Source organism: Perissodus microlepis, chromosome 18 (assembly GCF_051167445.1).
Source record: "Perissodus microlepis isolate ML-2025 ecotype Zambia chromosome 18, ASM5116744v1, whole genome shotgun sequence".
NCBI classification, from domain to species: domain Eukaryota; kingdom Metazoa; phylum Chordata; class Actinopteri; order Cichliformes; family Cichlidae; genus Perissodus; species Perissodus microlepis.
In genome coordinates this window covers 31,422,488-31,436,928 of record NC_140478.1, presented here as the reverse complement: position 1 = coordinate 31,436,928, position 14,441 = coordinate 31,422,488, and the positions used below count along the sequence as shown (strand labels likewise).

At 42.7% G+C, this 14,441-nt stretch overlaps 1 protein-coding gene across 1 annotated transcript; it reads left to right on the top strand.

Moving 5' to 3' along the window:
* The first annotated feature begins 1,617 nt into the window (after positions 1 to 1,617).
* On the top strand, positions 1,618 to 13,984 carry cavin4a (caveolae associated protein 4a). The gene is made up of 2 exons (XM_084912278.1): positions 1,618 to 2,207; positions 10,894 to 13,984. Exons 1-2 carry the CDS (start codon positions 1,800 to 1,802, stop codon positions 11,488 to 11,490), a joined length of 1,005 nt encoding a protein of 334 aa, XP_084768404.1. The 5' UTR covers positions 1,618 to 1,799; the 3' UTR covers positions 11,491 to 13,984.
* The last annotated feature ends 457 nt before the right edge of the window (positions 13,985 to 14,441 follow it).

Sequence of the window (14,441 nt, the reverse complement as noted above, 5' to 3'; positions counted from 1 at the left end):
ATCAATTTAAATCCCAGTTTTTCACAAAATAAATTCCAACAATAGTAATTATTTATAAAACTTGTTAAATTGTCTTTTTATGTCCTCTTTAAATTTGTGCTAATGACTGAGAAAAGCTATTCATAATTAACAGCGACTCATAAGACGTCCAGTCTTTACTCATGCTAGTTTTTTCCTTCCCACAGACAGGCTGCATTTAGCTAATGTCTGTGTACGTCTGTAGTAAGTAGTTTTGGTTCATAAAAGGAGTCAAGTGCAAGCTTGACATGAAAGCATGAGTTGGTGAGTTCATAAATTCTCTTTCGTTCCATTTAAAAAACTAACAGCAAAATAAGAGATAGCAGGAAATGCACAGGGGGTTAATACTGTTAGTACTGAAGGGGCCAATCGCGGTCTTTGTGGGCTGCATCGGTCACATTTCTAGGGAGGTGCCCGTCAGCTTACAGTATAGGGTTTCAGAGCGGGGACATGCCTACTACTTTATGCAGAAGCATGAGTGTCACATCACGCTCCTACATACAGATTTTTTTTATGTTAAGCCCTAATTTCTCCAAATTTTGGCAATCTGGGAATAAGGATAATATTAATTCTACCTGATATAAAATTTTCATTTCCGAAAGGTCAGTTTTGCATTTGTCCAAAGTATAGTATTAGGTGAGGGTTATTACCTACAATGAGTTAGACCTCAGAGGTTACGTCTAGAAAAATTCCACTTCCTGTTCTGACATGTGAATCAATAGAAAGTCTGGACTGTAAAAAAAACAAACAAACATGTTTTTTTTTCTACAAAAGGTAAAATTGGTGTTCAGGAACACAAATCAATAGATTACATTTTGTGAGTATTTCACAGACTGCTGTGAAACTGTTTTCAGTTTGCTGGTACATGATGAAGGAGCTTTAAGCGAAGGTGTATTAATTCATAACACCCATTTTTCGCATGTCATTGAAGGATGAAGTGTAGCCTGCACGTTTGGTTTCATGCTGTCAGACTGTGAAGCAAAGAGCACTAAATACAACATATTAACACACGTGTGCTGCGCACTGAACAGTGCTCAGACTAAATAAACCCCTCTGTGCGGTGCCGCTTCAGAGGACCGGGTGTTAAAATAGTGTCGCTCTGATACTCCTCCTCGCGCTCTGGAACTGTCAGTCATCTCTATAAAGAGCCTCAGATCTGAATCTCAGTCAATGTTTGGACTCTGTCGTCCTGGGAAAGCAAAAAGGGCAGAGCTGCAGTGTTTAATCCCCTAAACATTCCCGCGCTGTGTAATCACACCAGACAACTGGGACTTCGCTGCATCTGCCCCTGCAGGCCTGCAGAGTGACTCCTAAGCTGTTGCTGATGTACATGTTTCACAGCTGCTGGCGTGTAACATGTGAAACTGACGGAAAATTATGAATCAGTCTTGCGTGGGGCTGGCATCGAAAAGTGGGACTTGAATGGGAATTTCCATCATCTCCTGCTTTGCATTTCCCAAAATGTCAGAGTGTCGCCTTACAAAGAGTTTTTATTTTTAGCTGCAGGGGGGTTTCGTGTGAGCACTGCTGCTCCCCTCTAAGTTTATCACCTGGCCCACATCCCGATGAGGACTGAATCAGGCTCCCTTTGGATCTGAAGCCTTTTTTAAAAGGAGTAGGTGGAGTTTGCTCCTCTCTCCCGTCCCCAGACTAGAGTTTGGGTCAAAGTGCTTGGTGCTGCTGCCCTGGTCTCCCTGACGGTAACCCCAACGATCCTGGTTCCGTTCTGCACAACCACAACTTTTCTTACTACTTAAGTTTGAATCTCAGGAGTCCTGATAATGGATCAGCTCAAGTACCACAGCGCAGGCATCCAGGAGAAGCTGGAGATCGCCGGGGTGGAGGATGAGGCCGGGAACCCCATCAGCGCCCTGACCATCCTGTCTTTGCTGGAGCGCGTGGCCAGCATCATCGATAACGTCCAGTCCTCCCAGCAGCGCATGGAGGAGCGTCAGCAGGATCTGGAGAACAACATCAAGACCATCCAGGGGGACGTCCTGAAGCTGGCAAAGGACCACACCGACACCAGCGGCACTGTGGAGAAGCTCCTGCAGAAAACCCGCAAAGTCAGCGCCAACGTCAAGGAGGTCCGGACACGCGTGGAGAAGCAAAACGTCCGAGTCAAGAAGGTGGAGTCCACGCAGGATGAGCTGCTCACCCGCAACAAGTTCAGAGTCGTCATCTACCAGGTCAGCAGAGTTTCTCAGGGTCGGATGTTTAAATGTTGACTTTATGAATTCTGCCCATTGAACACACCACAGCGAGCCTGTGGGTTAATGGCTTAACTGCAGGGTTTGGATAGATTCTCTCTAAGAAAGACTTATTATTGTGCCACACTGACATCTTTGAAGACTTAAATGGACACAATTAATCAATGAAAACTGAAAGAAACCAAAAATATATTAAAGGGAGGCTAAATAACAGCGAAGTCAACAGTCTTCACTCAGTAATCCAATAAACTAATTTATAGAAGAGGATTCATGAGCCAGCCAATCAGAATATTTTTAAATTTTCACATTAGAAGCTGAATAGAAAAGTAGAAACAGTCATGTTTGGAGTTTTAAGTGTCACATTTCAGCCTGACAACGTCTGATTGGAAGATGTTGGTACTAAAACTATCTAACTGGTACCAGTACCAGTTAGATAGTTGTGCAGTAGCACAAAGTCTCTCTGACGATGACCTCATCAGGACTTAAACAGATTTAGTTAAACGAGGAAAATATATAAATTTTCAGCGTGGGAAATCAGAAGAGTCTATTTTCTAGAATTTCTCACAAAAGTTGTTGAATATTCTGAATGATGTCACGTCTTGAGAGAAATCTTGAACGTTTGGGAGCCACTAACTCTCTTCTTATTAGAGCAAGCTTAATCAAATGACCAGCAAATAACTGGCACGGGGTGGCTAATTGCTGAATTGAGTAATTTCAGGGTTTATCAGACTTTAAGAGGATAGTTAAGCTTCAAAAAGCAAAAGAGACCAGAATAACCACCACAGCAACAACTCGCCAACCAGTATGGGAATTCCCCTTTTCTTTTCCAGTGTCCAGTGATTGACAGTGGACTCGCTGACGGTCTCTAGACCTGCATGACTGAGACCTAATGTGCTTTATTAGGACTGCATCTCATTATTCCACATGGAAAAAAGAGGCCAAAGCTCAACCCTTAAATTTGGTGTAAACTGACTCTTTTGTCCTTCGGTGCTGCGGAGCTGATAAAGAACATTAGTTAAACGGTGGAATGAGTTAAAAAAGCAGATAAAATCTGAATTTAGTCCCCAGAGAAGATCTCTGAGCTACATCCAAATTTTTGTTTACGAGCAACTGGAGAATAATTAAGCATCAGAAATGAAATAGACCAAGTCTGTGCCAAGCAGCGAGATCTTAACTGGATGAACTCTGACTCGGTTCATTAAGCGGTGGACGCAGTGAGAGGCGCAAGCGTCGATGTGAGGAAATGAAGGGCGGATTAAGTTCAAACTCATAAGAACCCTCGACTCCAAAACATTGGCAATTAATAGAAAAGCATCCTCGTTATGTTGAGAGGGCGCACTTTCAGCCAAAGTGTGGGCGACCTTAATCAGATCAGGTGGATTCACTTCAAAGTTTTAATAAGAAACTCTCGACTGAACTCTTTAATTTAGAAAGCACAGCAACATTTACAAGAATAAAAGCTCCTGTCGAGTCTTCCCTGAACGTAAAGGGCTGGAAAAATAAAGCTAAACTATCAGCGTCACTTCCAAGGAGACATGATATTTTCTTTAAGGGCACAGAGTGAGTCCGAATGCTGTGAAACAGTCGTGAAGAGACGGCAGCTGGGAACCGCAGTGCGGTGGGATTTTCTGCTGAAGGAGCTGGTTGGATGATGGACAGAAAATAAAAAAACATTTCTGTGAACTGAAAGATTTATAACGGTGATCAAAGACTCGGTGTTCATAGCTGCAGGCCTTATAAGTTCAGCTTTTGTCAGATGACAGCTGTGTCGGATTTTAAATCTCAATCAGGAACATTTAGACTGGAGTGCTTGACTGTTTAGTGATGGTGCTAACAATCAGTAACATGAACTTACAGTGTTGTTTAGTCCTCGTTAAAAGGATCGCAGATGTAGATCACAGACTCGTACACGTCACCTACTGATGATTCAGCTTTATTTATACAGCGCCAAATCACAACAGCAGCTGCCTCAAGGAGCTTTATATTGTGAGGTAGACCCTACAATAATACATACAGAGAAAAACCCAACAATCATATGACCTCCTATGAGCAAGCACTTTGGCGACAGTGGGAAGGAAAAACTCCCTTTTAACAGGAAGAAACCTCCGGCAGAACCAGGCTCAGGGAGGGGCGGGGCCATCTGCTGTGATTGGCTGGGGTGAGAGAAGGAAGACAGAATGAAAGACATGCTGTGGAAGAGAGACAGAGATTAATAACAAGTATGATTCAGTGCAGAGAGGTCTATTAACACATAGTGAGTGAAGAAGAAACACCCAGTGCATCATGGGAATCCCCCAGCAGCCTACACCTGTTGCAGCATAACTAAGGGAGGATTCAGGGTCACCTGATCCAGCCCTAACTATATGCTTTAGCAAAAAGGAAAGTTTGAAGCCTAAAACTTAGGCCTCAGCAGGCCTTATAATAGAGATAGTGTCTGTCTCCTGAATCCAAACTGAAGAGGGGCCTGAAAACTTGAGATGTATAACATTAGACTACAGTACTTTTAATCTTACAATGCACAATATTGTATTTCTGTGTCATGATGCTTTCTTCTTCTACTCCACTATATTTGGGATGAAAATGTACGTGTCATGTATTTTAAAGCTTTAGTTTGTGCTTACTCTCACCTGCCCATTTAACAGGATCATAAGCTATAAAATTTAAAGTGCCAAACATAGATAGTGTCAAACATGGATGTAGCCACTGACTGTGTTCACGTTAGCCTAGCTATAGCTCCAGGTAGCACATCACTGTGTGTCAACGAACCGGCTCACTGATCCTCCAAACGCTGCTGGTATTTCTACGTTCTAGTTTGTTTTAAGAGTACTTCAGTCAGAGCGCAGTGCGTCATCGATCATTCAGAGTTGGACCTATTTATTCAGCCTGTAGTGACGGTGTGTTTATCCTGGGTTAGCACAGAGACTTGAAACCTTTAGCCTCGTTATTTCTGTACAAAGACAAGTAAAAGCCAAAGTCTGCATTTAACTGTTGAAGACAGTTAAAGTCTTAAACTGGGTTGACTTCAAAGACAGTTGGCTTCAGAGCTCGTTCTCACTGGTTGAAACTGGAGTGTTTGCGCTTTTTTAGTGTTTTATGTTTTATGCCAGTGCTACAGATTCTTTCTTGTCAGATTCACTGTATGAGTTTTGCAGAGTTATAGACGTGACTGACATCAGATCACAGTGAAATGAGTCCATTACAGAGCTGATAAAGAAAATATTTTGTGCCTGTAATCAAAAAGCAGCCTTCACACATTTCCAGTGGGAAGCTGTGGGAGCTGCCCTGCTCTCTTCTCCATGCAGCTCTGCAGAGATAAGTTGAGCAGTGAGTTGCAGGTCCTGCTGTCCTCAATAATGTCTTCAGACTTCAGAATAGTAACCTGAGCTCTGTGTGTGCTGCTAACAGCTGCTGTGGATCCATGACAGAGGGGCCTATTCTGGGATCACAGCGTTCTCCCTCTTTGCCGGCAGGGACAGGCCATAAACTGCTGTCAGCCAGAGTCAGGCTCTGATACGTCAGCTTATCACAGCGGTCAGGATGTGGCGAGAAACGAGACGTCAATCAACCTGACCGGCTGCTAAAAAGCAGCCAAAGAGATGAAGGATAATAGAAGATAAAAAAATCCTGTGGAATGAGTCTGTATTAAAAAAGAGACGGGAGGGCGGAGGGTTATGGGCTCCACTCCAACTTTGTTTGGTGGGTTTTGTTCTTCTCGCCTGCACCGTCACATTTCACAGTTCGAACCGCTGAACTCGTCTTCGGCCTGCCTGTGTTTGACGGGAGTTTGTGAGCAGACACAGTTTACGGTCTTGCAGAGCGAGAAAGTCAGAGTCCTCCAGGTTGTCCAGGTCACATCTCTGCGCTGCTGCAAATCTGAGCAGCATTAGGTTGCCATGGTTACAGTATTTAAGAAAATGCTGTGCACGATTAAACTGTGGAAACATTTGGACCTTTTTATCTCTTTGAGGTCGTTTCAGAAGAACTTTTACTCTGGAAATAACAAAAAAAACCAGTTTGTGTCTGTAGTTGTTCGTTTAACGTCTGCTTGAAGTCGTTTTCATGTAGTTTTTTGTATCTTTGTGAACATTTTTGTGCAGTTTTGTGGTCTTTTTGTGACATAGGTGGACATTTTGCATGTTTCTGTGATCATTTAAACTCTTTTTTTTTTTTTTAGATACTCTTATGTTTTTTTTTTAATGTTTTCAAGCAGCTTTGCATGACTTTGGTGTGTTTTGTGGGTTTTTTAAAAGTAGTTTGTCTTGTATGTTTTGCATGTATAACTGTTTTGCGTGTCTTTGCGGTCATGAGCTTTAATTTTGTAATTTTTTCCGTAATTTTTAAAAATTAATTTTGTATCCTTTTGCATATATTTCTTTTGCTTTTTTCCTCTGTTATAATAACTACAGAGGGGCTGATTTTAGTTTTTAGTTTGTACCACACCTATTTAAGTTGTATTGAGACTTAACATTTGCATTATTTGGGGTCGACCCTGAAAAAGTATAAGCAGAAGTGAATGGATGGATTATTTGGGGTGGTGTCTTTTTGACTGACCTTTTCCCACCGACTGTGTCAGTAGACGCAGTTACAGGTTGCTGTAGCTGCTAGCTGTCTGCTTGTTTTCACTTTCTATTCAATCTCTGGTTTGCTGTTGGAGCATTTTTAATGCAGTCTTCTGACCAGACCCATATGGAAAAGATACATATAAATCTTATAAAGTTTGTATCTGTCTTGTGTGAAACTTGTATGAAAAGCATACAAGAGTGAAAACAGATATAAGATCCCTTGAAAAGTTGTATAAACTAAACTTGTATGTTTTGGACACTTCCTAAAAACAATATATGAAAGTAATGAGAAAGTGGCCACTTTCATGAGTAAATCATATAAGCCTGATATGATTCACTATATGAAGCAAGCTAAAGCTCATACAAGTCTTTTATAAGTTTTTTCTATTTCTTTTCCATATGGGGTAATATGGGCGCTATGCAGTAAAAACTGTGTTGATGAGTGAAACTGTAATATTTCAGTACTCTCTTATTTGTTACTTCGCGTTAATTAGCAGTTATCTGTGTCTGTGTGATGAACTTATACGGTCTATGAATGTAGACTGAACCAAGCTGGCCAACATTAGCGGCTAACTTAGCACTTAACTACATTTCTGGCTCCAAAAAACAACATGGGAGCTGCCAAAATGCTAACATGAGGCTTAAACATGTCCACAAACCAGTGGACCAGCTTCATGTTTCATGTCCATCGTTCATATACAGTTCTTACTTTCCAGCGCATCATGGGTAATTTGCACTCATCATGTTCCTCATGAACCCTTTAACCCTCTCGTTTCTGACTGATGGTCATTATTAAATCATTAAATCATACAGCAGTTCCTCACTTGATGACCGCGCCCCAGGCTGTGTCCGCACATGGACGATGAAACTGAATGATTCATATCTGCTGTGTTGTGCGTGTCCCCAGCTACAGTACATGAGATACTGCTGTCCTTCTTCACAGCGAGCCCAGCTGTAGCTCAGCCTGGTCCCGGGCGGTGCCTCTGCAGACAGTTGCAGTGTTGAGTTTCCACATGACCGATGTGCTGTCGTTATTCTGAGGCCTCCCTTCGTCTCCTAATATAGAGCTTCGGCTGCGGCCGTTTAACCAGGAAGCAGCGAGCCCTTTGTTAGAGACGCTCGTCGCCTGCCGGCGGCTGAATGATGACGGGCGGACGGTGGGCAGTAATAAGAAAAAGATAAATGGCCACCGGTTTACTCTCAGGGCCGCTGTGGCGCGCGCGGCGGACATCAGAGGACAATGTGTAATTTTAGAGGAGCTGATGGCTTTTAGTTTGTGATGTTTCTGCAGGGAGACGATGAGGAGTGAACAAACACGATTAAAGGAGGTCACCCTGCTAACAGGAGGCGCCGCAGCAGGAAGCTCTTCAAACGCCACAAATACAGCTGAGATTTGAACACGTACTCACAGCTTCACTGTGCAGCTTTGTTAACCACGACGGGCCTCATAGTGATAATCAATACTTTGTTTATTTTATTTATTTGTTTCTTTGTGTTTATTTTGCATCCAGTCGTCATGTTGAAGTAATTTAATTTGACTTTTAAGACATTTTTGTGTAATTTTGTGCTTTTACTTTGTTTGTGTTGATGTCATTGCGTTTTTTTTTATTATGTGTCTATAGTTGTTTTGTGCTTCTGCAGGTTTTTTCCTCTCCTTGAGGGTTTTTTGTGTCTTTTTGGTTATTTTGTGTTTCTTTGTGGTCACTTGTAATCACCTTGTGCCTCGCTGCAGACACTTTTGGACTCTTCGTGGTTCTCCGTGTTTCTTTTTACCTGTTTTGCGTGTTTCTGTTGTCCTTTGCGTCTCTCTGCTGTGATTTTCTTGTCGTTCTTTAATTTGTTCGAGTGATTCTTGGAAGTGGCTTTGTGTTTCTTTTTAACGCTCACTAGAGGCCGACCTCTGGCCCCTGCTGCTGCGCGCAGTAGACCCCGTTCATGATTTAAACGCATAAAGCTGGGATTAGAGTGCAGCTGAGTGTGTTAACGTAATTAAAAGCTCTGATGGTTTCTGTCCGTTTCTTCTTCCTCCTTTACCGGCGAGGTTATTAATACATACTTCGACCCACATTCCCTGCCGGTGTAATTATTGTGTCATTCACAGCGTGCGGATACGCTCTGATGACTCCGCCCTGATTAATGAGTGTCATCGTCTCAGGTGGCCACGGCTTAATTAGGATTAATTGGCTTTCACATCCAAAGTCACCTGTAGGGCGCAGCAGGTGGAGCAGGCCTGCGACGAGCTTCCTCCAGCGGCTGCTCTGTTGTGTCGGCCATTCGAAAGAGTAAAGACGCGAAAACAATTAAAACTCTTGGTTGCTGTAAACCCCGAGCACATGGGCACAGGTTTCCATCATGCACTAAGGGGGGCACTAAACTTTGAATGTGAGACATTTCATTCCTCCTTTTCTCATTTATTTTAGTCATCAAATTCTCCTTCTACTGTCTGAAAATACAAAAAGTTAGTTAGCATTAGCAAACTAGTAACAAATCAAGCCTCTTTACGGTTTTTAGCACCTGAATTTAAACAAACTGTTTTTTGTGCCCAGAGCTAGCCAAGCAGTTTTTGGCACCTAAAACTAGCTGAGATATTTTTAGTGCCTGAATTGAGGCGAGAAGTTTTTAGCAAATCTTTCAGTGAGTGAAATGTACTTCATATGAGTTTTGTTTGCTACCAACTTCTGGGCTTTAAATACACTATCGCCCCCTGCTGGTAGTGCATCTTCTGCGTGCATGTCCACATGTCTGCTACACATTTTGCCGTGATCATCAAGTTGAACAGAGAGCGTAATACTCAAAGGTCCAGACTGGGATCGGTGTCTCGTGGGCGTATGCCACCACCGCCCCTCGTGTCCTGACGTGGACGAGCTGTAAAACACGACTGTCTCTTGGTGGACGGTATACTGCGGCCACTGTTTCACATGTGAGATGCTTATCTGACAGAATGAGATGAGAAGTTGTTCGAATCAGCTGTGATAACAGTCCAGTCCAACAGGGACCAGAATTCCGACTTCACCGGGTGGTGTAGTTAGTATTTCTATGTTCCAGGTGTCGTTCCTGCCAGCAGCTTCCTTGGTTACTCGCCATGTGCAAAAATAGAAAAACTGGATCTTATGACGCTGCCGGTGTTTTCAGAGCTTGTAGGTTGAGTCTCACAGAGTATCTCAGAGGAATATCGAGTTTTCTGTGCGAGCTCCCTTCAGCTTTTTGAGCAGCAGAGTAATTTATCCTCAGTGGATAGAAGAGACAGATGGATATCAGTTTCAACTGCGTGTGTTTATCCCGAGATAGACGAGGCGCTTTGCTAATGAATGATGACTTCTGCTGCAAAAGTGTAAGGAGTCAAGCAGATTTAAGATTAATGAGCACTTTAGACGGATAAAAATCAAACTCCAGATCTTTAAAGCACATTTGAGATGGATGTCTGTCCTCCACAGACTCAGATGCTTTAACTGGATATGTGTTTCACCTCTATTCATCCAGGACAGAAATAAGAAGTGTTTTAGCCTGACTTCAACTAAACTAGAAACAAACGCAGAAAATCATTACAGGTCCTGTTGGGTTGTTTCTCATAAAATCAGTCTCAAGAAAATAAATAAGTTATTTCCATGTGATGTTTTCGGGGCTGAACAAACACATTTAAGCTCTGTTAAAAACTGTAACCACCAACGTGTCTCAATCTAAAGCCAAAATCTACGTTTTCTGTCTGTAACATGGAAGCAGAAACAAAAGCTGCGGTGCACAGATGTTTTCATCTGTTTTCTGACTGCAGAAAACTTCAAAAAGGACATTTTGGTTGAACTTTGAGAGGTCATGTGACCACATGGGATAGCACACTGGTCAAAACAACCTGAAAGGTCTTCTTTTACCTACATTTTGTTAACAGTCTCATCTTCTAGTTGTGATTCCGTCTGTACGAACACTGGATTCAGACTGTTGGCGTCAGTCGATGAGGTAGAAATGAACTCTGTGCATCTCTAATTGAGATTAAAATCCCTTTTACACTCAGCAGATGGGACAGTAACACAGAATCATTAAAAACAGGAATAATAAAAACATTCGATAATAAATCTCTAATATTTAATTACCTTTCATTTAATCTGCAGGGTGAGACAGAGGTCCCGTCAGTGGCCGTCACCAAGTCCCCTAAAGGACCCGGCCTGGAGGGGCTGGATATGGAGCCGGACTCTTACGACGTCCCCGCCGACCTCTCCTCTGACGAGGAGTACCTGAGTTTGGAAGAAGCCGACCCCTCGCGAGCTGCTCGACTCAAGAAGTCGGTCATGAAGAGCACGGAAACACTGAAGGCCGCCTTCTCAAAGGAGAACATGAGCAAAACCAAAGATAACCTGGGCACCAAGTTCCACCACCTGGGCGAGAAGGTGATGCCGCCCGAGCGGAGGGAGAAGATGCACCAGGCTGGCGAGCGGCTGAAGCAGTCTGGCGAGCGGCTCAAAGAGAACATCGCCAAGAAAGCTCCAAGCAAGGAGGCCTTCCGCATCAAGCTGAAGAAGGAGAGAGTTGTCGCCGAGGGCCAGGAGGGCGCCGAGGGCCAGGAGGGCGCCGAGGCCGAGCTCCAAGGGAAGGAGAGCAAGCCGGAAGAGGGGGTCACCTACACCGAGGTCGCACTGGAGAGCAAGAGGGAGGGGCCTGTGGAGGAAGCTGGTGCCACCCGGATAGCAGAGGAAGATCACAGGAAGTAGAAGGCCCAAAGTAGGACACATCAGAGAGAAGGTCTGTGATTGGTCGACATCATTGGAGGACATTTTATTTGTCTGACTGTTTAAAGGAAGAAGTTGGTACTGACACCAGAAAATTCATCAGAATATCAACTGGTTATTTAAAAGGTTCGCTAGATATTTAAATCAGCTGATGCACGGAGACAAATTCAGGTTTCTTTAAATAAAAGGTCCATAAAGTGTGAAAGGTGCAGATGAGGTCGAGGTTTAATTGCACAACGGAAACGAAAGACGTCAGATGTTGATGAGAACTTAGAGAAATACAACAAAAGTTTGAGATTTTTTTATCAGGATGTTCATATACAGTATACATATATATATATATTTACACAGGAGAGGTAAAACTGGCCTCAGCTGGTCTCTGAGAAGCCTGGTGGGAAAAGACACCAACACAGAGTCGATGTCAGGCTGGTTTCAGTGTGCAAAGGAAACCCTGTAGTGTTAGAGGCGACATCAGCCAGCGCTTTAACTTTAAATAAACCAATGACCTCACAGAAGCCACTGAGAAGGTTTTTGAAAGTGTTTATGAGACGTGGTGCCAAGCAGGAAGTGACATATCCAATTTTAGGAACTATTTGTCTATAGACTGTACATAAAGGATGGACAACGCTGTCCTGAAGCCAATGCAGAATAAACCTGGATCTTTGACCAGCAGGGGGCGCCTCCTCTATAAGTAAGCCCTCAGTTTCAGGGGTTTGTGACCTCACTAAACTCTTTCCAGATTACTTTATGGGCTCAGTTTGAAGTCATATTTAATAAAACATTTTTCAGAAAGGAGCTTAAATCATTTAAAGATGGTTTAAAACCGTTTAAAATTTAGTAAAAGTGTCAACTTAACATGCAGAAGAACACAGGAAGTGTTAAGAATGTCAAACATGGAGAGAAACTGTAACATCGGCGCAGTATTTAGAGCTGGAACACTGCCACCTTGTGGTTAAAGTTTTCATTTAATTTTTAAAGTTTTTACAGAAAATACCTTTAAATCTGCGCCAGGCCGCTCAGCGTGAACCGGTTAAAGATACATGTTGTTTTACATCTTTGTTTACAGCAGGTTAAATATTTAAACCGAGTAACCCGTGTTTTCTTTGGCTGCATCATTCCACGAAACCCCCCAAACTCCCCAAACGGACATCTTTATGGTTGTTTTTCTCCTGAAACAACATCAGAAACTTTGGGACGTCCAAGAGAATTTAAATAAAGTTTGATTAAAGCCATCAAACGCGTTTCATTAAATATTTGCTAGGTGCAGCTTTAGGTTTAATAGAGGAGCAGATGCAGGATCTGGTGCTAAAACTAATAAAAAGTTTGCATGGAGTCGAGAGCGGCGTAGCCCCTTCTAGCAGTGACATTAGCCAGACTGTAATTACTGTCTGAAATTGAATGTGGTGGATTTGAGGTGGTCTGAGCTCTGGTGTTGGTGGCTTCAAAGGTTTGTGAGAGATTTTGGCGTATGAATGTTTTATTTTTTGCTGCTTGATATTCATAGGTTCTTTTGAAGTTCAGTGAGCACGCTGAGTTTATTCTCCTGCAGTGATTACTGAGGTCGCTGCCTCCATCAGGATCACAGCGTTTAAAGTTTTCCACGTTTCAGTCATCAGATACTCTTTAGAGGCTTTGCTTTCATAGGGCTGTCGTGATACATTAGTGCTGTGCCTTATTTTGAAAACACACTTCCTGTATATCTTACTACTTATGCTTCTGTGTTGCTGAGAGAGTTTAATGCAGTAGATTATATTTGGATTCACTTCTTGCTTTTCTTTTTTCACGTTTGATTACAGCTCAGCTTCCATTTTTACAATAATCAGCCACACGATGAAAAACAGCTGCCTTTGTTCACTTTATTTCATTTTTCTATAAATAAAGTTCTTGTGAAACCTTGTTGCTTTTTCTTTCCTTTGTTATTAAACCTTTATTCATACAGCGTCCACACACAGTTTGGTCAAGTCAGAGCTCTAATTATGACCGAGAGACCAACATCCAGGGCTGAATAATGAAACGTGACTACAGCTGCAGTTCCTCTAATGTCCACTAGAAGCTGTCTCCAGCGATGACTCGGGCCCATTGACTCCCGACCTGATACAGAAAACATTTGTTTACACCTGCACAGGTGTAACTCACCCAATTAGCTTTTATTTTGGCTTAAAGTCAGGACTGATACTTTGCACTTTTTTTATTTACAGGGTTTCTACAATGTCTCCGTACCCTATTCAGCCACCTGTACGGTAAAACACTACATTTAAATGTGTGACACTGTAACAGAATGGGAAAAACACCACCGTGATTTGTTCTGTCTCCACTTTGGGTCCCTTCCTTCTCAACAATCTATTAATCAGGTCATCTCGTTGAGACTGAAGACATCTTTTCAAGAGCGCCCTGAGAAGCATAAAGCATTTATAATCAGGCAAACAGTTTGTAATTAACTCAACAAGGACACATCCGTGAGTGAAAAAAGAAAAAAGTGTCAGGAAACAATAATAAAGTTTTATGAACTCCACTGGGGGGCATAAAGGACTCTAGTCTGCCCGAGTCTTCTAAGAAGATTAAATACAGTCATATAAAACAGATGCAGGCCAGCAGGAGAACAGGTCGTCCTCTACGGTGTTAAAATCCATAAACTGGGAATGCTGTGTGACTTTGGGCTGTCACAGACAAAAGACGACCAGTGTCAACAATCATTACGACATTTTTGGCTTCAGAATGACGGTGCTAGACATCACAGCTCAAGTTGAGTTAGTTTAGCCATCAGGTTTCTCCTGGCTTCCACACTCCTGCTGCCAAGGTTTTATCAAAGTTTTCATTTCTACAGTTAGAACTGCGCGCATTTTAGACACAAAACCTCACATAAACATTAATCATTTCCCAGCAGTATGAGCCAGCGAGACGATAGATTCTTCCGTGGACCCCGGGAAGACCAG